Source organism: Salvelinus alpinus, chromosome 24, assembly GCF_045679555.1.
Source record: "Salvelinus alpinus chromosome 24, SLU_Salpinus.1, whole genome shotgun sequence".
Taxonomy (NCBI): Eukaryota; Metazoa; Chordata; class Actinopteri; order Salmoniformes; family Salmonidae; genus Salvelinus; species Salvelinus alpinus.
The window spans coordinates 26716891-26739923 of NC_092109.1; the positions used below are offsets into that span (position 1 = coordinate 26716891).

Here is a 23033-nt window from a genome sequence, read left to right on the forward strand (position 1 = left end):
GCCTACAGAGATTTATTTTACTCGAAGTTATTTTCTGATATTGTGATATTTGTTCTACTGCTACATTGATGTCTTGAAAATGATATTAAATTGGGTTCTTGTGAACCCCACAGATGAGTTTGTGTGCATATGACGGGTGTTCTGCAGTGTTGTCTAAAAATGTTGCTGTACATCAGGGGTGTCAAAGTCAAATGGACGGAGGGCCAAATAAAAAATTTAGCTACAAGCCGAGGGCCGGACTGTTCGAATGTTCATTGAAAAATTTTTAAATGACGCATATAGTCTAGTGAACCTAATTGAACCTACTGAAAACCTAACAAATATATTCCAATATGATCAGATAAATAAAGCAATATTTTCTTATGGCTCTGTCAGTAATCTTTAATTTTCAACAGACACAAAAGACAAATTTCCTTTATATAAAAATCCCCATAACATGAACATTAAATGAAAGAAACCGGTATTCAAGGCACCATCAGTAGCCTATATTTTCTATTTTAGCAAAAGTGGGCTAAATTTACTTCAAAGAAAAAAACAATAATAGCAATTTTCTATCATCCACTCAACTGAAATATTTTTAAAATATAATTGGATTGAAATACAATAAAATAAAGTGCAAAAATCTATTAATCAAAAACAACACTTTGTTTAAGGAGAAGTAACATGCAGTGAAAACAAATATTAAACTTTAACTTTTAAACTTGAACTGAGTAAAAACTCTAAATATGTGATTGCACAGTAATGTTCACTTGTTTGAGGTTGAGGGTGATACTTGGTGGTGTCCCATCTTTTCCACAAGTTCATCAATGTTCGGGGTAAGGCTCTGAGCTGAGGAAATCCTCAGAATTGAGTGGAGGTGTTCAGCAGTAAGTCGACTTCTGTGTGATGTTTTGTTCAGGTTCATCAAAGAAAACAGTTGTTCACACAGGTATGTGCTGCCAAACATAGACAACGTTTGAGCAGCCTGGATGCGCAGCTGGGGCATTGTGTCGGGGAGGAAACGGGCGAACTCCGCAGCACCCACTGCCGCATATTTTGCCCTCAGTGCATCATTGCATTGGAGGTCAATCAACTCCATTTGGAGGTTTGGTGGTGAGCTTTCCACGTCAACAGCAAATGGGTTACCGAGCAGTTCCAACCTGCTTTTTTGTGCTTCAAAGTCAGCAAATCGGCGTCGAAAGTCAGCGGCAAGCATACCTATTTTATCAGCCAACTGTGCGCTCGGGAACGCACTGGTAGAGAGCTTCTCTTTCATGGTCTGGCAGCTGGGAAAGTGGCTCAAATTTTCTTTCCGCATCTGCGTCTCCCACAGAGTCAGTTTGGTTTTAAATGCCTTCACTGTACTGTACATATCAGAGATGACATGATCCCGACCCTGCAGCTGCAAGTTCATTGCATTCAGATGACTCGTAATGTCACACAGAAAAGCCATTTCACACAGAAACATTTCGTCTCGGAGTTGTGTTGTGTCTTTCCCTTTGCTGTCCAAGAACAGACAAATCTCCTCACGAAGCTCGAAACATCTTTGAAGCACCTTTCCCTGGCTTAGCCATCGCACCTCTGTGTGATAAGGCAAATCACCATGCTCCGTTTCTAACTCCGTCAGAAATGCCTTGAACTGGCGGTGATTCAAACCTTTGGCTCTGATAAAGTTAACTGTGCGCGTGATGATGCTCATTACATGCTCCATTTTCAAGGCTTTACCGCACAACGCTTCCTGGTGTATGATACAATGATAAGCTGTCAGCTCACCTGTCGCGTTTTCCTCTTGCATCTTTTCCCGTATCTTCGCCACCAGTCCGCTCCTGTGTCCACACATCGCAGGTGCTCCGTCGGTTGTCAAACCCACGAGTTTTTCCCAAGGCAGCTCCATCTCATTTACACATCTTGACACCTCTTCATACAAATCATGCCCCGTAGTTGTGCCATGCATAGGACGTAAAGCCAAAAACTCCTCTGTCACGCTTAGGCTGGAGTCCACTCCGCGGATGAAAATTGACAACTGGGCAATGTCAGAAATGTCGGTGCTCTCATCCACAGCCAAGGAATATGCAATGAAATCTTTTCCCTTTTTCACAAGCTGCTCTTTTAGATTGATGGACAACTGGTCTACTCTCTCGGCAATGGTGTTTCTGCTCAGACTCACATTTAAAAAGAGTTGCCTTTTTTCTGGGCAAACTTCGTCACAAACTTTAATCATGCAGTTTTTGATGAAATCCCCCTCCGTAAATGGCCGGGCTGATTTAGCGATCTCTTCTGCCAAAATAAAACTGGCCTTGACAGCAGCCTGGCCTTGTGATTTGGCTTTTTTGAACAGAGCCTGTCGAGATTTGAGGCCTCGTTTTAATTCCTCTGCCTTTTGTAGCCTTTGTTCCATGTCCATATTCTTGTTTTTGTCCGCGTGTTTCGTTTCATAATGTCGTCTCAGATTATACTCTTTCAGTACCGCCACACTTTCTCCACACAGAAGACACACAGGTTTTCCAGCTACCTCCGTGAACATATACTCCGACTCCCACCTTGTTTGAAACCCCCGGTTCTCAGTGTCCACCTTCCGTTTTGCCATTTTTGATGGGTATCTGAAAGTTAATTTTACTGTGATGCTGACGACTGCTGTGCCAATAAATATTGAAATGAAGCAGCCTACTGCTCGGTGCGTCACCGTTGCATTGTGGGAAATGTAGTATTGGTGCGTGTAAAAGATCTGCGGGCTGCCGGCTTGCTGCGGTCTGCGGGCCGGTTCTAATAATAAATCAAGATCATCCCAGGGGCCGTAAAAAACCTTCTCGCGGGCCGGATGTGGCCCGCGGGCCTTGACTCTGACATATGTGCTGTACATCAATGTCTAGAAGATTAGGCTATAAGAAATCCGGACTTGCGTAAGCCCCGCAGCTATATTCGAGTATGTGGGCATACTGTAGTGATGTCTAAAATGATTTGAATTAATCAGCACCTTGGAGAGTGCTGTCCGTTTCACCAACATAGACAGTAGGCTACTGTACTTGGCTGTTTACTCTGTCTGCTGCGCTGCTACGTTGTGTTTGACACGTTTTTTCTCAATGTGCTCCGGCACCTCAGTGCCCCCCCCCCCCCAAATCAAATTGTATTTGTCACATGCTTACTTATAAGACCTTAGCCAACAATGCAGTTTAACTTCTTGACGCTAGGGGTCAGATTTATTTATTATGATTCTTTTTTAAATAACGTTCCCAAGGTAAACGGACTATTTCTCAGGTCCAGATCGTAGAATATGCATATAATTTACAGATTAGGATAGAAAACACTCGAAAGTTTCCAAAACTGTCAAAATATTGTCTGTGAGTATAACAAAACGTATTTTGCAGGCGAAAACCTGAGGAAATCTAACCCGGAAGGGATATTATTATTATTATTATTATTTAATTTTTTTAAATCTGTGTTTCATTTCCCGTCTTTCTTCCATTTAAAGGGGTATCAACCAGATTCCTTTCCCAATGGCTTCCTCAGGCTGTGACCAGGATTTATACATAGTTTCAGGCTTTTATTTAGAAAAATGAGCGAGATTTTTCAAAACTAGTCAAGTGTCCTTTGATTAGTTCTTGCGCGCGAGAGGGGTAGCTCTCCATTTTCTTTCTCTCTTTTATTGAATAGGTTACGGTCCGGTAGAAATATTATTGATTATGTATGTTACAAACAACCTGAGGATTGATTATAAAAAACATTTGACATGTTTCTACGAACATTACGGATACTTTTTGGAATTTACGTCGAACGGAACGAGGCTGTAGTTTTCTGAACATAACGCGCAACCCAAATGGCGTTTTTGTGTTATAAAAGTAATATTTATCGAACAAAAATAAAATGTATTGTGTAACTGGGAGTCTCGTGAGTGCAAACATCCGAAGATTATCAAAGGTAAGCGATTCATTTTATTGCTTTTCTGACTTTCGTGACCATGCTAATTTGGGGCTAGCTGTTCTAGCATTGATTGATACACTCACAAAAGCTTGGATTGCTTTCGCTGTAAAGCATATTTTCAAAATCTGACACGATAGGTGGATTAACAACAAGCTACGCTGTGTTTTGGTATATTTCACTTGTGATTGCATGATTATAAATATTTTTAGTAATATTTTGCGCCCTGCAATTCAGCGGTTGTTTAGGAAAATGATCCCGCTAAAGGGATCCGTACCGCAGAGAGGTTAAGAAATAGAGTTAAGAAAGTATCTACTAAATAAAAGGTAAAAAATATTAATAATCTAAAAGTAACACAAGTAAATTACATAGCAATAACGAGGCTATATACAGGGGGTACCGGTACTGAGTCAATGTGCAGGGAAACAGGTTAGTCGAGGTAATTTGTAAAGTGACTATGAGTCGATAATAAACAGCGCGAGTAGCAGCAGTGTGAAAACATTAATTGTTCAGCAGTCTTAGGGCTTGGGGGTAGAAGCTGTTAAGGAGCCTTCTGGTCCTAGACTTGGCACTCCGAAACCGCTTGCCGTGTGGTAGCAGAGAGAACAGTCTATGACTTGTAGTGACTGTAGTCTTTGACACTTTTTTGGGCCTTCCTCTGACACCGCCTAGTCTATAGGTCCTGGATGGCAGGAAGCTTGGCCCCAGTGATTTACTGGGCCCTATGCACTACCCTCTGTAGTGCCTTGCGGTCAGAGGCCGAGCAGTTGCCATACCAGGCGTTGATGCAACCGGTCAGGATGCTCTCGATGGTGCAGCTGTATAACTTTTTGGAATCTGACAAATCTTTTCAGTCTCCTGAGGGGAAAAATGTGTTGTCGTGCCCTCTTCACAACTGCCTTGGTGTGTTTGGACCATAATAGTTCGTTGGTGATGTGGACAACAAGGAACTTGAAATTCTCGACCCACTCCACTTTCAGCCCCGTCAATGTTAATGGGGGCCTGTTCGGCCCTCCTTTTCCTATAATCCATGATCAGCTCCTTTGTCTTGCTCACATTGAGGGAGAGGTTGTGTCCTGGCACCACACTGCCAGGTCTCCTGCCTCCTCCCAATAGGCTGCCTCATTGTTGTCAGGGACTAGGCCTACCACTGTTGTGTCGTCAGCAAACTTAATGATGGTGTTGGAGTCGGTCTTGGCCACCCAGTGGGTGAACATGGAGTACAGGAGGGGACTAAGCACACAACACTAAGGGGTCAGAGTATTGAGGATCAGCGTAATAGATGTGTTGTTGCCTACCCTTACCACCTGGGGGCGGCCCGTCAGGAAGTCCAGGATCCAGTTGCAGAGGGAGGTATTTAGTCCCAGGGTCCTTATCTTAATGATGAGCTTTGTGGGCACTATGGTGTTGAACGCTGAGCTGTAGTCAATGAACAGCATTCTCACTCACTATGTGTACTCACTCACTCGTGTTACGGGACCTCCCGATTTACAAATTAAACACTGTCAATAACTCATAGCTTACCTTCTCTGCTGAACCAGCTCCCTGGTCCCAATGGGGGCAGACAGTATGGATCACCCTCTGACATCGCAGGTTGTAACCGTCGGTGACCACAACGTCACCATAGGCCAATCTGATGGCGCGAGCCTCATCTGTGGCTGCTGATTGGAGCCCAGGACCGGCTGCCTTTAGGATAGCATTGGACACAGCACCTTTACTCAGGTCCAAATCCTCAGAGATGGTGTTGACGATGCCCTCAGACTAGAGGTGTCAAAACAAATGACCAATCATTCATGAAGCGAGAAGGGAACAGCTGCGTATTTCTTTTCAAACATAAATTATGACTTCTACAAGACAGCTGTCATTCCAGATAAAGAAGAGTAGAATGAAAGGTAAACAAATTATACATCTTATACTCTGGGTTATCTGATGTACTACTTATAATACATGTATTATACAACAATCGTTTACTTGGTGCTCTGATAACTACGGTATGTGTACTCACATATTCCTCCTGGATATTTCCCTTCCTCAGAATGATCTTCAGACCCTCTTGTGTGCGATTGGTCTGTAGGATTTCCCCACTTCCTGCCCCCTCAAACTTCCTCTCTTGGCCATACTCTCTCCTCTGCTCCTCTTGGTTTTCATGATAATTTCTTTGAGTTCCGCTTTCGCTAACTCCTCCTCCCCTATCTCCATGTCCTCCTCTACCTCTACCTCCTCCTCTACCTCCACATCCTCCTCTACCTTCTCCTCCCCCTCTACCTCTACCTTCTGCTCCCCCTCTACCTCTACCTTCTGCTCCCCCTCTACCTCTACCTTCTCCTCTACCTCTTCTGCCATGTTCCCACTGCCCATGTCCCCATGGTGGCTGTCTCTGATATCCAGTTCCTTGATGTCCGTAACTATGTTGTCCTCTTCCCCGTTGTCCACTTCCCCTATGTGCACCCTGCGGAGGCATGGTCATTTTTGGGTGCAGGTCATTGAATGTTTTCTGGACAGCGCTGGCCAGGGCTCTCACAGTGTTGTCACTGTTGTCCACCAGGTGAATCTCAGTCAGGGAGGTCTGACCCCTCAGGTTCTCACAGTAGTCACGCACTGCCACAGCAATGGTCTCAGTGCACAGGTTCAGAGGAAAGCCAAATATCCCAGAGCTGACGGCCGGGACGGCAACAGTTGAGCAGTTAACCTTCGCAGCCTCCCTCAGGCTCTCATTCACAGCTTGTTTCAGACGCTGTATGGCTGTTCGCTGGTCAAAGTCTGTGAACCGTGGACCAACCGCATGGACCACATACTTACAGGGCAGATTGCCTGCATCTGTCACAATGGCGTCTCCTGGTTGCAGTCGGCGGTTATTACGGACATGTTGATCACTGAGCTCCTGCAGCCGTGGACCAGCAGCCTTGAGTAGTGCTAAAGCCAGGCCTCCAATATGCTGCAGGTCTTCATTGGCTGCGTTGACTACTGCGTCCACTTTGAACTTGCAGATGTCAGCCTTACTGACGGAGACCAGGATTCCATTGGGTGTCCTCACCTCACAGCAGGATGACGGGCCAAACCCTTCCTCCTCATCTTCATCATCGCCCTCTTCTTCCTCCAGCATGTAGTCTTCCTGCAGCAGCACCACACAGCCGTACTCCTTCATCGCCATGGAAACAAACATTCTTCCCTTCTCTTGGAAGTACTTCCTTGCTCCAGGCTTCATGATGGTGAGCTCATCAGTGCAGATAGGTGCTACCATCTTCTGAAAGTTCTCTTTGACCTTCTTGACGTAGAGACGGGCTCCAGAAAGGACAATTTTGGGCCTTCTGGGGTCAAAGTGGACATTCACCTCATCACGCTTGGCAAAATGTTCCCAGTCCTGGGATTTGTTCTCCTGGATGAATTTAACCACGGCACAGGACTTGACACGGACAGCCTCTTCGACTCGTGAGTAGTTTTCAACAAAGTCCCGTAGACTGTTGCTGACCTCTCTGACCGGGTCCAGGAAGCCAGACACAATGATTCTGTCTCTGTTCTCTGGGTGAAGCTTTATCACCACCGTTCTTTTCTTTAGGGAGTTGTAGGCATCCACCAGCTGGTGGTTAAGATCCTTCCACTCAGGCTTTCTCAGCACCTCCTGATCCTCCACCATAAGGCTCTGCAGGGACAGGGCAGTCTTCAACCTCTGCTCTGCATCAGCCAAGGCTCTGTCTGAGCTGCCAGTCAGAAGTACCTCTCCACCCTCCACTCTGTACACAGCGTTGATGCCCCGGGACGTGAACAGGTCCTGTGACATCTCCATACTGTCCACTGACAGCAGGAAGTCCAGGAGGTAAGGGTCCAGCTTCAGCTGCTTCTTATTCATCTTGAGCTCCCTCTCCAGGATCCAGTTCTTCACCTTGTACACCTCTGCAACAAGACCTGAGAGAACCAACTTCTTGGTGTCGTCTCTGTAAGAAAAACCCATCTCTGGGGCTTCGTCTGCTGCGCGCTTCCGAAGTCCTTCCTGCTGCAGGATATAGAACATGGCAGGGGACACGTCCATCTCCTCCGAGACGCCGTCCCTCTGCCTCTCTATCCGACTCATGGCCCTCTGCATGAGGTCTTCCACCAGCCCCCTGAGTCGCTTCGTGTCTTCGGCCCGACCTGCAACTGTCAGAGACCCTTTGGAGGCATCCATAGCTAGGACAGCATCCTCTTTCACCACCGAGCGGACTTCTTTCTCCACTGCCTTCCATGCTGGGGCACTTGCAAAACACTCAAACACAGCATATTGGGCCATGATGTCACGGAAGACAATCGAGGCATTCTGTTTCCATTCGTCTACATATTCGCTTGTTAGTCCTTTCTGCCTTAGCAGGGTTGGCAAAGGACTGAGTTTAACCTCAGGAGTATCCATGTTTACTTGACAGAAGTGAGCCTTCATCTGGTCAGTGATGCGGGAAAACTGTCTCTTCATGGAGAGGAATTTCCATACAGCAGAATGCACACACTCTATGAAAGGGTCAGGCATCTTCCACATTGGCCTCTCCTTTCCATACAAGGCAGTGCCCAAGGACTCGTAGTATGGATACACGTTGACTGGGACTTTGCCAATTACATGATGTTTATTTAGAGTGGTTTCCACAACTGAAACGACATAGATAACGGACTGTCTTTCATAGCATGAAATGAGGGCCAAACAGAATATTTCTGTTTGAGGCCAAGAGACTGCTGCAGCAACAGAATAGCAAGGCTACATTCTTCTTATAATAGAGAGTAATAGATGACCAAATAAACAAATTGATTAACATTTATTTAATTAAACAGCTAATTCAAACAGCAGGTATTACCTTCTGGTGCATGGAAGGTGACAATGGCTGCCTGTTCCTCACGAAACACAGTGATGTTCTTTGCTGGGCCAGCCCACTTCTCAAAGTAGAGCTCCAGCATATCTTCAGGTATGTTGGAGGTCAGGTTCTCCACTCTCACACTCTGGCACCTCTCTAGCAACCGGCCAATCATACCCTGCTTCTGGAAACTCTTGTTGCTCTTGCTCTCAGTGAGGAAACGCTCCACATCTGAAGACAGACAGCAATCATATCATTAATATCATGCACAACAGTTCTTGAAATTATGATCCCTTCGTGTGAGGGAGAGATCTGTTTTATAATACTTCAAAAGTAAAATTCATTGTTTGTTTTTTTGTTGAAAAAAATCGATAATTTGAAATAGTGACCAACCATTGGGATTATTGAAGGTCACAACAGCTCTGTTTGTCTCAATGATGACCTCCAGTGAGAAGTTGTCTTCCTCCAGGCCAGAGAGGGTCTCCACCAGCAACAACAGCAAGTCTCTCGACATGCTCTCAGGAACTCTCTCCAGCACCACAGCAGAGCTCTGAGGAGACACCTCAGCTCCACCTCCCTCTCCAGGCAAACTCTCAGAGTTGGGATCTTCCTGTGCTTCACTTGACACATCTGGGATTAAACACACTAGATATTCATATCCAATAACCTCATTCATAATTTCACCTTTCTCTGACTTCATTGGCACATTTCTGCCTACGACAAATTTACAAGGAGATATGACCTGATAAGGCTGCATTTTGAAACACTGTCTAATGATACGCCAATAAGGATTATTATGGAATGTATTAGGCAAAACATTCAATATAATAATATTAGGTCAAGGGAATGCATCAACAAGTCTGATCTGTTCTGTCTAGTCACCACAGAAGCAAGGAAAAGATGTTACCTGACAATTCATTGCTTGTAGCACCAAGCTGGAAAACAAGCAAAACAAACCAAATGTATATGTCAAATAGTTAACCAATGGGCAACTTTACAAGTATGCTCTTTAATAGTAGCCATAAAAATTATGTATTATCCATCATAATGTATTATCCTGTCGGGCCAAGACAGCACAAATTTAGCCTACAGTTAATCTCTGTTAAACCAGAAGTAAAATCTTGCATACAGAGCATTCGTAAAGTATTCAGACCTCTTGACTTTTTCCACATTTTGTTACGTTACAGCCTTATTCTAAAATGGATTAAGTATTTTGACCCTCATCAATCTACACACAATACCCCATAATGACAAAGCAAAAACATATTTTTAGAAATTTTTGCAAATGTATTAAAATATAAAAAACTTAAATATCACATTTACATAAGTATTCAGACCCTTTACTCAGTACTTTGTCGAAGCACCTTTGGCAGCGATTACAGCCTTGAGTCTTCTTGGGTAAGACGCTACAAGCTTGGCACACCTACACCTTCTCTGCAGATCCTCTCAAACTCTGTCAGGTTAGATTGGGACTGTTGCTGCACAGCTATTTTCAGGTCTTTCGAGAGATGTTGGATCGAGTTCAAGTCTGGGCTCTGGCTGGGCCACTCAAGGACATTCAGAGACTTGTCCCGAAGCCATTCCTGCGTTGTCTTGGCTGTGTGCTTAGGGTTGTTGTCCTGTTGGAAGGTGAACCTTCGCCCCAGTCCGAGGTCCTGAGCGCTCTGGAGCAGGTTTTCATCAAGGATCTCTCTGTACTTTGCTCCATTCATCTTTCCCTCGATCCTGACTAGTCTCCCAGTCCCTGCCGCTGAAAAACATCCTCACAGCATGATGCTGCCACCACCGTGCTTCACCGTAGGGATGGTGCCAGGTTTCCTCCAGATGTGACATTTGGCAGTCAGGCCAAAAAGTTCAATTTTGGTTTCATCAGACCAGATAATATCATGGTCTGAGAGTCCTTTAGGTGCCTTTTGGCAAACTCCAAGCAGGCTGTCATGTGCCTTTTACTGAGGAGTGGCTTCCGTCTGGCCACTCTACCATAAAGGCTTGGTTGGTGGAGTGTTGCAGATAAGGTTGCCCTACTCCCCCGATTGCTGTTTGGCAGGCGACCAGCTCTAGGAAGAATCTTGGTGGTTCCAAATTTATTTCATTTAAGAATGATGGAGGCCACTGTGTTCTTGGGGACCTTCAATGCTGCAGAAATGTTTTGGTATCATTCCCGAGATCTGTGCCTCGACACAATCCTGTCTCGGAGCTCTACGGACAATTCCTTCAACCTCATGGCTTTGTTTTTGCTCTGCACTGTAAACTGTGGGACCTTATATAGACAGGTGTGTGCCTTTCCAAATCATGTCAAATCAATTGAATTTACCACAGGTGGACTCCAATCAAGGTATAGAAAACATCTCAAGGATGATCAATGGAAGCAGGATGCACCTTCGAGTCTCGTAGCAAAGGGTCTGAATATTTTTTATACATTTGCAAACATTTCTAAAAACCTTTTTTCGCTTTGTCATTATGAGGTAATGTGTGTAGATTGATGAGGGGAAAAATAAATTAATACATTTTAGAATAAGGCTGTAACGTAACAAAATGTGGAAAAAGGGAAGGGGTCTGAATACTTTCCGAATGCACTGGCCAGCTGCTTGCTTGGATTTTGGTTTTGGTCAAAAAAGACCATAATCACATTAAGCTGGTAAAAGAAAAATCTGGAAAATTAATTTGGATAAATTCTAAATAAATTATATTTAATTACCACAAAAATTCAATGGAAAACGATAGAATGACAAACCAAATAAATATGTATAGCAGCCTAGAGGTAACCAACTTGCTGAGTGCGCTGCCAAACTGCAGCAACAAGTGGCAAAAGTAGGGCGAGTATTGGGATTGTGCTGGGTGCCGAGCTCTTTCCTTTTCTAACACGCTCTGCGCTCACTCTGAGTGGGCCAAATCTGACTTAACAAGAACAGACACATACAGAAAACTCTATGAGGGGTTGCTAAAACAGCTGTCCTCAAAACATTTGTTTTTGACTTGAGACTCATGTACAACGCACTATGAACATCACACTATGAACTTGCCCCGTCCTAGTGTAGCCTGCAGTGCTAAATTTGTAAATCAGGAGGTGCCGGAACAATTGAGCAAGAGAGGGTGGTGACCTGGGGAGCTTTGAGGTACCGGAACGCATGAGAAAAAAACAATCCCCTTTATAATAAAGCATTACATTCATATCATCACATTTGGATAGTGGCATAGCACAGTAGAGTAGAGGTACTTACAGAAGTGGCACACATGGGGAACATTTTTAGTAGCCTAGGTTCTAGGAAAAAATTTGCATTTTCTAAATGCATTTCATGCAATTCTATGTCATTTTACACGACTGGAGACTGGCAGAATATTTTTTCATACCTAATACCGCACGAATGATCTAACGGCTACTTTGACACCAACACACTGAGAATCTTAGATAAATAAAAACGACCTTGTCTTGAATCCAGCAATAGCCTATTTTTTATTTAATTTAACCTTATTTAGCTAGGCAAGTCAGTTAAGAACAAATTCTTATTGACAATGACGGCCTTTAATTTAACCTTATTTAGCTAGGCAAGTCAGTTAAGAACAAATTCTAATTTAAAATGACGGCCTACACCGGCCAAACCAGGATGACGCTGTGCCAATTGTGCACCACCCTATGGGACTCCCAATCACGGCTGGTTGTGATACGCAGGTAGCCTAGTGGTTAGAGAGTTGCACTAGTAACTGAAAGGTTGCACGATCGAATCCCCGAGCTGACAAGGTAAAAATCTGTTGTTCTGCCCCTGAACAAGGCAGTTAACCCACTGTTCCTAGGCTGTCATTGAAAATAAGAATTTGTTCTTAACTGACTTGCCTAGTTAAATAAAGGGTCAATTAAAATACAGCCTGGATACAGCCTAGGATAGGTGTGTGGGGACCCATATTGTAGGCCACAATATGAGGAAGAAATGAGTCCTAAGAATGCTTTCCAGTTTCACTGACTCACCCAATGATATGAATTCTGTAAAGTGAGTGTGGAAAAGGTGAACAGACTGTTGTTTATCAACAAAGACAAGCCACCTGGGTCTGACGACTTGGATGATAGTCATTCCGCTACCCAAGAATAGCAAAGGACCCTTTACTGGCTCAAACAGCCGACCAAATCAGCCTGTTACCAACCCTTAGTAAACTTTTGGAAAGTTCAATTAACGAAGAGGCAACTCAAATAAACTTTAAAATCGCTTTTATTCACATTTTTACATTGCTAAAAGTGAAAAACTATTCTCATGCCACCAAAGGTACCGGATTCAGCCAAATAGGTTCCGGAATGGAAGGATCTGACTCAAATTAAGAACTGCAGTGGCAACCTGTCTTGAAAGATCACACAGGCCTAATGAATAATTTGTATTTTACATAACAGAATCAAATATAATAGCATATAGCACAGTAATAGGCCTAAATTACTGTTACACAAAAAACACCTCGGTCATATCTTATGAGGTTATAGGATGCTCGCTGAAGCTTCACATTTTTTTGTTCTAAAGCGGTCAAAACTCAACAGCTCGTGCCACTAAGTAGGATAGCCTATGCTTCGATTGAAACAAAATACAAGAAAGGTTAATAGTTTGTAACACCATCGGCAGATAGCCTAGCGGTTAAGATCGTTGGACCAGTAACTGAAAGGTTGCTGGTTCAAATCACAGAACCGACTAGGTGAAAATATCTGCCGATGTGCCCTGAGCAAGGCACTTAACCCAGAATGCTCCTTTAAGTCGCTGGACTACAATGTAAATGTTCTAATTCACTCACAAAACAGTAATTCATGAAAATCTAAGTGCATATTCCAATTAAACTGATTGAGATCAAATGGTTGAAATGCAGATGGAGTTTGGACATTTCACCAATAGATCATGAAGAATTAGACTTCACTATTGACAGTGATATTTTTACTGTCACATACAACAGATAGGTGCAGTGAAATGTATTATATTTTATTTCTTCTTTTAGGTATTATTTTAGAGGAGGATGCATTTTATCCAAATTCTATAATGATATTCAATGGGCTACATCTGTTGGTAGAAACGTTGATTGAGAAATGATGATATCATTTAAAAATATTTGGCTCCCGCACCTAAAAGAATAGCACTACAACACCACTGAGTACATGTAGGCCTAATTATGATGTTAGTTGACATTCATGTGGAAACTTTACTTTAACACTGCTTACAACTAAAGATAGCAGTCTGTTACAACAATCCTTATTTATCTTTAGACAAACTGTATGAGACAAATACATGACAAATCTGGGCACGGCAACGAATACGCGCATTTATCTCTGATTGGCTGCAGTAAAAGTGGCGCATGACAGAACAAGCTAGGTCGAATCCGGACAACTGTAGCTGGAATGGGAAGGCCTCAACACCGTTGATAGCAGACGTTCGTACATTTGATTTCACAGAAAGTCAACAATCCAACAGTTGCAGCTATTCATATAGACTACTCACCGACGGAGAGCAAGCCTCTTTCAGATTTTCCCCCGATGATGATGACAATCGCAACTTCACAGTTTCATTGTCTACAGTCATTTCATGGTTATCTCTCGATAGAACCCTTTCCCTGACTGTGGAGGCAAATGCGACATCATGCACACGTCACTTTACTGGAAGTCACTTGTACATATTTACGGTTAACATTATTTCACTATTATGATATCCTACAGTAGGCTAGAAAATGACAACTATACGATACAAATCTTAATTCGTGGTGATCTGCTTACCATCCTCAGATTTGAAATAAACAGTTGCTCTAGTGGAGCGTTGATCCTCGTAGTGCACCAAGCAGTCCCCTCCACTCGACTTCTTTTTACTTTGAAAATAAATCTGAAGCTTGTTCTGTATCCCTTTAGAGACCGAGTTTGTCCAACTGACGTCTACAGTGATGGGATAAGGATATTCATCCATCGTTTCTCCCCTCATGCGAAGACTGTTTGGGTATGAAACGCGTCGTCCTATTCTTTCACTGCATCCACTGTTTCACTTTCGTTTCAGGCTCGGTTGAGGAGGAAATCATGTGTACAGTGGACCTACTGATCATATAACAACGCCTTATATGAGTAGGCGGTAAGGTTATAAAACATTATTGGGGCATATAAACCTATTGGCCTATACTTTTCAAGTAGAGTGTTTAACTTTCGAACGTTTTGCTTAAAAAAAATGGCGAATGGAAACGATGTTGCATTATATTTTCAACTGCTTCACAATGTCATAATTAACAAAAATAACGAATGTTAGGTAATGCTCTCTGAGAGAGTGAACTTGATCATAGACAGAAATTAAGGTCCTAGATGTCCCAATGTACATGGCCATTGGGACATGTGTTTCAAAAATGGTGCTATAACTTTTGCACCTGTCTACAGAGCCTTTGGGGTACTGGATAGCTCAACGGGGAAAGATCTATCAACCTCTTAGTAATTAGGAAAGAACTAAAAGTGTTACTTTCGTCCCGGGGTTGTGCCGAAAAGCTCCTCCCTGAATTCTCCCCCCCATTCGCGTGAACGCGCACGCACTCAATTCTTCATTGCTGCGACTTGCTTGCTATTTGAGATTTCTGATCACGTTAGGCTGCGTTTCATTTTATATTTTATGACGGTTTGATCGCGGGGAGGCACTCGTAATGTATGCAGTTTTCGTTTTGGCTATTTGTTTCAAGTGTATTAGTCTATAAATAAATCTCTTTGTCAAAATTCCTCATCTCTCCCATGTCTTATTCGACTAGTAGCTGTTCTGAAATGTTTATTTTTTGCCTACATTTTACTCCCTCCTCTATGTTTAATATAACACACATACATTAATTATTCATTTCGGTTGCCTATCCTGATGTGAAGTTTGTTCTATAGAAAGGATTTGAGTCTGATGTGTGCCACAGAAAGTATTTGACTCTAGCCTCAAAATTAAGGAAATTAGAAGGGGGGAGGATTTCGGCAAGGCTATTTTCTTGCCTGCTGAAATTCTCTCCCCCCCCTTCTATTTTTGGACTGCAAGGCCTGGCACAATTCTGAATCATTTTGCTAGCTCATGTTGACCAGTAGTGTGTGCCACAGAAAGTATTTGACTCTAGCCACAAGATTAAGGACATTAGAAGGGGGGAGGATTTCGGCAAGGCTATTTTCTAGAGTCAAATACTTTCTATAGAACAAACTTCACATCAGGATTGGCAACTGAAATGAATGATTTATGTATGTGTTTTATATGAAACATAGAGGAGGGAGTAAAATGTAGGCAAGCAATAAACATTTCAGAACAACTACTAGCTGAATAAGACATGGGAGAGATGACGAATTTTGGCAAAAATATTTAATTATAGACTAATACACTTGAAACAAATAGCCAAACTGAAAACTGCAGACATTACTAGTGCCTCCCCACGATCAAACCGACATAAAAAATAAAACGCAGCCTAACATGATCAGAAATCTCAACTAACAAGCAAGTCGTAGCAATGAAGAATTGAGTGTGTGCGCGTTCAAGCATGTCTCAGCAATGAAGAATTGAGTGCGTGTGCGTTCAAGCATGTCTCAGCAATGAAGAATTGAGTGCGTGCGCCTTCACGCGAAGGGGGGATTCTGGCAGGGGGGAGCTTTTCGGCACAACACCGGTTCACTACACTAAAGATATGGCCGACATGTGCAAACTATAAATTCCATGCCTCAAACGCGATTTCGTGTACTTTCGTGTACTTTTTTTGTACACAAAATACATTTTTATTTATTTTATTTCACCTTTATTTAACCAGGTAGGCTACTTGAGAGCAAGTTCTCAATTACAACTGCGACCTGGCCAAGATAAAGCAAAGCAGTTCGACACATACAACAACACAGTCACACATGGAATAAACAAACATACAGTCAATAATACAGTAGAAAAAGTCTATATACAGTGTGTGTAACTGTGGTAAGATAAGGGAGGTAAGGCAATAAATACGCCATGGTGGCGAAATAATTACAATATACCAATTAAACACTGGAGTGATAGATGTGCAGAAGATGAATGTGCAAGTAGAGATACTGGGGTGCAAAGGAGCAAGATAAATAAATACAGTATTGGGATGAGGTAGTTGGATGAACTATTTACAGATGGGCTATGTACAGGTGCAGTGATCTGTGAGCTGCTCTGACAGCTGGTGCTTAAAGCTAGTGAGGGCAATATGAGTCTCCAGCTTCAGTGATTTTTGCAGTTTGTTCCAGTCATTGGCAGCAGAGAACTGTAAGGAAAGGCGGCCAAAGGAGGAATTGGCTTTGGGGGTGACCAGTGAGATATACCTGCTGGAACGCGTGCTACGGGTGGGTGCTGCTATGGTGACCAGTGAGCTGAGATAAGGCGGGGCTTTACCTAGAAAATACTTGTAGATGACCTGGAGCCAGTGGGTTTGGCGACGAGTATGAAGCGAGGGCCAGCCAACGAGAGTGTACAGGTTGCAGTGGTGGGTAGTATATGGGGCTTTGGTGACAAAACGGATGGCACTGTGATAGACTGCATCCAATTTGTTGAGTAGAGTGTTGGAGGCTATTTTGTATATGACATCGCCAAAGTCGAGGATCGGTAGGATGGTCAGTTTTACGAGGGTATGTTTGGCTCATGAGTGAAGGATGATTTGTTGCGAAATAGGAAGCCGATTCTAGTTTTAATTTTGGGTTGGAGATGTTCAATGTGAGTCTGGAAGGAGAGTTTACAGTGTAGCTGTCACGTTCCTGACCTGTTTTCTGTTGTTTTGTATGTGTTTAGTTGGTCAGGGCGTGAGTTGGGGTGGGCATTCTATGTGTTGTGTTTCTATGTTGGGTTTAATGTGTTGCCTGATATGGTTCTCAATTAGAGGCAGGTGTTTGACGTTTCCTCTGATTGAGAACCATATTTAAGGTAGGCTGTTCTCACTGTTTGTTTGTGGGTGGTTGTCTTCCGTGTCCGTATATGTTACCACACGGGACTGTTTCGTTTTGTCTAAGTCTGTTCCTGTTCGTGCGTTCTTCGTTTCATGTAAGTTCTCAAGTTCAGGTCTGTTTAGTTTGTTTTTGTTATTTTGTAATTATTCAAGTGTTATTTCGTGTTTCGTCGTTTTCATTTAATAAATCATTATGTCTAATTACCACGCTGCACATTGGTCCTCTGATCCTTCTCGCCTCTCCTCGTCTGAGGAGGAGGACGACGTAGACTGCCGTTACAGAACCACCCACCAAATAAGGATCAAGCAGCGTGAGAGGAACCAGCAGCAGCGGCCAAAAAAACAGGACGCGTGGACATGGGAGCAAATATTGAACGGAGAAGGACCCTGGGCTAAGGTTGGAGAGAATCGTCGCTCTCGGGAGGAGATGGAGGCAGCGAAAGCCCAGGATCGGTGGTATGAGGAGGCAGCACGGAAGCATGGCTGGAAGCCCGTGAAGAAACCCCAAAAATGTCTTGGGGGGGGGGGGCTAAAGGGTAGTGTGGCGAAGGCAGGTAGGAAACCTGCGCCCACTTCCCATGCTTACCGTGGAGAGCGGGAGTACGGGCAGACACCGTGTTATGCGGAAGAGCGCACGGTGTCTCCTGTACGTGTGCATAGCCCGGTGCGGGTTATTCCACCTCCCCGCACTGGGCGGGCTAGATTGAGCATTGAGCCAAGTGCCATGAAGCCGGCTCTACATATCTGGCCTCCAGTACGTCTCCTCGGGCCGGTGTACATGGCACCAGCCTTACGCATGGTGTCCCCGGTTCGCCAACACAGCCCAGTGCGGGTTATTCCACCTCCCCGCACTGGACGGGCTACGGGGAGCATTCAACCAGGTAAGGTTGGGCAGGCTCGGTGCTCAAGGAAGCCAGTACTCCTGCACGGTCCGGTATATCCGGCGCCACCTTCCCGCCCCAGCCCAGTACCATCAGTGCCGACACCACGCACCAGGCTTCCAGTGCGTCTCCAGAGCCCTGTTCCTCCTCCACGCACTCTCCCTGTAGTGCGTGTCTCCAGCCCAGTGCCTCCAGTTCCGGCACCACGCACCAAGCCTCCTGTGTGTCTCCAGAGCCCTGTACGCACTGTTCCTTCTCCCCGCACTCGCCCTGAGGTGCGTGCCCTCAGCCTGGTACCACCAGTGCCGGTATCACGCACCAGGCCTATAGTGCGCCTCGAGAGTCCAGTGTGCTCTGTTCCTGTTCCACGCACTAGCCCTGTGGTGCGTGTCTCCAGCTCAGTACCTCCAGTTCCGGTACCACGCACCAAGCCTCCTGTGCGTCTCCAGAGCCCTGTACGCACTGATTCTTCTCCCCGCACTCGCCCTGAGGTGCGTGCCCTCAGCCCGGTACCACCAGTTCCGGTACCACGCACCAGGCCTATAGTGCGCATCGAGAATTCAGTGTGCCCTGTTCCTGCTCCCCGCACTAGCCTTGAGGTGCGTGTCTCTAGTCCGGTACCACCAGTTCCGGCACCACGCACCAAGCCTACTGTGCGCCTCAGCAGGTCAGAGTCGGCCGTCTGCCCAACGCCGCCTGCACTGCTCGTCTGCCCAGCGCCGTCTGAGCTGCCTGCCTGCCCAGCGCCGTCTAAGCCATCCGTCTGCCCAGCGCCATCTGAGCCTTCCGTCTGCCCAGCGCCATCTGAGCCATCCGTCTGCCCAGCACCATCTGAGCCATCCGTCTGCCCAGCGCCATCTGAGCCATCCGTCTGCCCAGCGCCATCTGAGCCATCCGTCTGCCCAGCGCCGTCAGAGCCGTCCGTCAGTCAGGAGCCGCTAGAGCCGTCCGTCAGTCAGGAGCCGCCAGAGCCGCCAGCCAGTCAGGAGCCGCCAGAGCCGCCAGCCAGTCAGGAGCCGCCAGAGCCGCCAGCCAGTCAGGAGCCACCAGAGCCGCCAGTCAGGAGCCGCCAGAGCCGCCAGCCAGTCAGGAGCCGCCAGAGCCGCCAGCCAGTCAGGAGCCGCCAGAGCCGCCAGCCAGTCAGGAGCCGCCAGAGCCGCCAGCCAGTCAGGAGCTGCCAGAGCCGCCAGCCAGTCAGGAGCTGCCAGAGCCGCCAGCCAGTCAGGAGCCGCCTTCCAGTCATGAGCCGCCCTCCAGTCATGAGCCGCCTTCCAGTCATGAGCTGCCCTCCAGTCATGAGCTGCCCTTCAGTCATGAGCTGCCCTCCAGTCATGAGCTGCCCTCCAGTCATGAGCTGCCCTCCAGTCATGAGTTGCCCTCCAGTCATGAGCTGCCCTCCAGTCATGAGTTGCCCTCCAGTCATGAGCTGCCCTCCAGTCATGAGCTGCCATATAGTCCGGAGCTGCCATATAGTCCGGAGCTGCATCTAGTCCGAAGCAACCATTCAGTCCAGAGCTGCCTCTCTGTCCGGAGCTGTCCTTCAGTCCGGAGTTGCCTCTGTCCTAAGCTACCCCTCTGTCCTGAGCTACCTCTGTCCTGAGCTACCTCTCTGTCCTGAGTTGTCTATATTTAGGAGGGGCCTTGGTGAAGGTTCCTGGACCATGGTCGGGGGCGAGGGTCACCACTCAAGGGACGCTAAGGAGGGGGACAAAGACAATGGTGGAGTGGTGTCCTCGTCCTGCGCCGGAGCCGCCACCGCGGACAGATGCCCACCCAGACCCTCCCCTTGAGTTTTAGGGGTGCGCCCGGAGTTCGCACCTTGAGGGGGGGGGTTCTGTCACGTTCCTGACCTGTTTTCTGTTGTTTTGTATGTGTTTAGTTGGTCAGGGCGTGAGTTGGGGTGGGCATTCTATGTGTTGTGTTTCTATGTTGGGTTTAATGTGTTGCCTGATATGGTTCTCAATTAGAGGCAGGTGTTTGACGTTTCCTCTGATTGAGAACCATATTTAAGGTAGGCTGTTCTCACTGTTTGTTTGTGGGTGGTTGTCTTCCGTGTCCGTATATGTTACCACACGGGACTGTTTCGTTTTGTCTAAGTCTGTTCCTGTTCGTGCGTTCTTCGTTTCATGTAAGTTCTCAAGTTCAGGTCTGTTTAGTTTGTTTTTGTTATTTTGTAATTATTCAAGTGTTATTTCGTGTTTCGTCGTTTTCATTTAATAAATCATTATGTCTAATTACCACGCTGCACATTGGTCCTCTGATCCTTCTCGCCTCTCCTCGTTGGAGGAGGACGACGTAGACTGCCGTTACAGTAGCCAGACATGATCAACCAGTGGCGAAAAAAATATTTTAGAAGCATGCCAGCAAAGCCACAACACTAAACAATACATTATTACACTATAACTTTGACAAACGGTTCCCACAAACTGTTAGGACCTACATAAAGCTGTCCCAACAGCAGAGCTTTCTTTTCAGCACCATGAAATGGATCCTTACCACTGCTACACCTGGTTATCAGCGGAGCCTTGTCTGGCAGCGAAACAGTTCATTCAGCCTCATTTACTGCCTTTAAGAAAAACATAACTGTGTCATGACGTTGCCTGCTTGGGTATAGCAAACCCCATCCCCCTCTCCCTGCCTCTCCCTTTCCTCCTTCAACCCATGCTGTGATCACAGAGAGATGTCGTAAATTCCTGAGAATCTCCTCATGGCTAAACAGTATTAGAGATAGGGTAAACTTTCAGGACAAAGAGGTTTCTTCCACCTCACAGAACTTGAGGTACGAACAGATTTCATGTTCCGGAAAAAGTATTAAAGATCGGTGAAGATCCCAGCTATTAACATGCCCGTTTGTCACCACGTGGGAAACTCATGTGAGACTGTGGGGCTACATTACCATACCGCTGTTTATATAATAACCTCAGCTATGAGGTTTACATCTGTTTGTTGTATAAAATGAATGAGTGAGTATGATACTGTTTGTATAATTGTGTAATATGATTTTGGACTGTTTAACCTGTTATGGCTGCAGCCCGTCGCCGGTACACCTATGACAACATCCAGCTCAAGTGCAGGGCGCGAAATTCAAAATCTATTTTTTTTAAGATTTAACTTTCACACATTAACAAGTCAAAGAAAGATAAACATCTTGTCAATCCAGTCAACATGTCCGATTTTTTTAATGTTTTACAGAGAAAACACCACATATATTTATGTTAGCTCACCACCAAATAAAAAAGGAGGACAGACATTTTTCACAGCACAAGTAGGATGCAAGTAGCATGCACAAGCCAACCTAACTAACCTAGAACCAACCTAAATAACCTAGAAAAAACTACCTCAGATGACAGTCCTATAACATGTTACACAATAAATCTATGTTTTGTTCAAAAAATGTGCATATTTTAGCTATAAATCAGTTTTACATTACTGCTACCATCATAGCTACAGTCAGAAATCGCACGGGAGTAGCCAGAGAAAATACAGACACCAACGTCAACTACTAATTACACATCATAAAACATTTCAGAACAATATATGGTGGATAGCTAAAGAAAGACAAAGATCTTGTGAATAGAGCCAATATTTCCGATTTTTGAAGTGTTTTACAGCGAAAACACAATATATCGTTATATTAGCTTACTACAATAGCACACAGCAGCATTGATTCTAGTCAAACGGTAGCATAGCACAGTTCGACAGATATATGAAAAAGCATCCCAAATTGGGTCCTTATCTTTGTTGATCTTCCATCAGAATGTTCTCCAAGGGGTCCTTTGTTCAGAAACGTCTTTATTTCGATCCAGAACGAACGATTTCCCTCTTGAATTAGCAAGCACACTGGCCGTGCGTTGCTAACCTCTCGTTCTTGAACCAATTCTTGCGTCGCATCACGTCTAAAGTCCAGAATAAATGTCAATAATATAATGAAACTATATTGAAAAAACATACTTTAGGATGATATTGTGACATGTATCAAATAAAATCGAAGCCAGATATCATATTCACCTTTACGAGTGTTTTCCAGGAGCCGAGTCCAGGTCCTACTTCGCGCCCAGAAAAAAAAATTAAGTGCGCAAGTCTCACTCCAAGAGGTTGTGTTCAATCCCAGGACGAGATAATCAAGTCATTTCTGCTCTCACTTCCGCATGACACCCAGAGGAAGGCGTATGACGTGTTTCTACAGTCCTAAGTGACATGCCCTTTTATAGACAAGGTCTTGAAGAGCGACATCGATTTTGGAAATCTCACTTCCGGATAGGAAATGGGCTGTAAAAATAGTTCTGTTCCACTTAGAGAAATCATTAAAACGGTTTTAGAAACTAGAGACTGTTTTCTATCCAATAGTAATAATAATATGCATATTGTAAGAGCAAAAATTGATTAAGAGGCCGTTTGAAAATTGGCACATATTTTCCAGTTTTTCAATACGGGGCTGCAGCCATAACAAGTTAATGAAGAAAAATACAAATCCCTTTTGTATTTGAACTAAATCCAAGGACCGCCCCTGAGCCCAGTTAGGGTCAGACATCCAAGGACAGCCCCTTCCTGCTAT

The 23033-nt window shown here is 44.9% G+C and overlaps 1 protein-coding gene across 2 annotated transcripts in view; it reads right to left on the reverse strand.

Annotated features, from left to right (window-relative positions):
* The window catches only part of LOC139552442 (protein mono-ADP-ribosyltransferase PARP14-like), a 29191-nt gene extending 14462 nt beyond the window's left edge, over nucleotides 1-14729 (reverse strand). The window contains exons 1-7 of one of the 2 annotated variants that reach the window (XR_011670432.1): nucleotides 14440-14729; nucleotides 14168-14283; nucleotides 9613-9640; nucleotides 9099-9335; nucleotides 8709-8936; nucleotides 5900-8505; nucleotides 5419-5655 (exon numbers count right to left, since the gene is read on the reverse strand). Coding sequence is in view for 1 of the 2 variants with exons in the window: in XM_071364193.1 (XP_071220294.1) it covers nucleotides 5419-5655; nucleotides 5900-8505; nucleotides 8709-8936; nucleotides 9099-9335; nucleotides 9613-9640; nucleotides 14168-14283; nucleotides 14440-14638 (3651 nt within the window). In the remaining variant the exon portion in view is untranslated. The remainder of the gene's footprint in view (nucleotides 1-5418; nucleotides 5656-5899; nucleotides 8506-8708; nucleotides 8937-9098; nucleotides 9336-9612; nucleotides 9641-14167; nucleotides 14284-14439) is intronic. The other variant, XM_071364193.1, reaches the window with a different exon arrangement.
* Between the last annotated feature and the right edge of the window lie 8304 nt (nucleotides 14730-23033).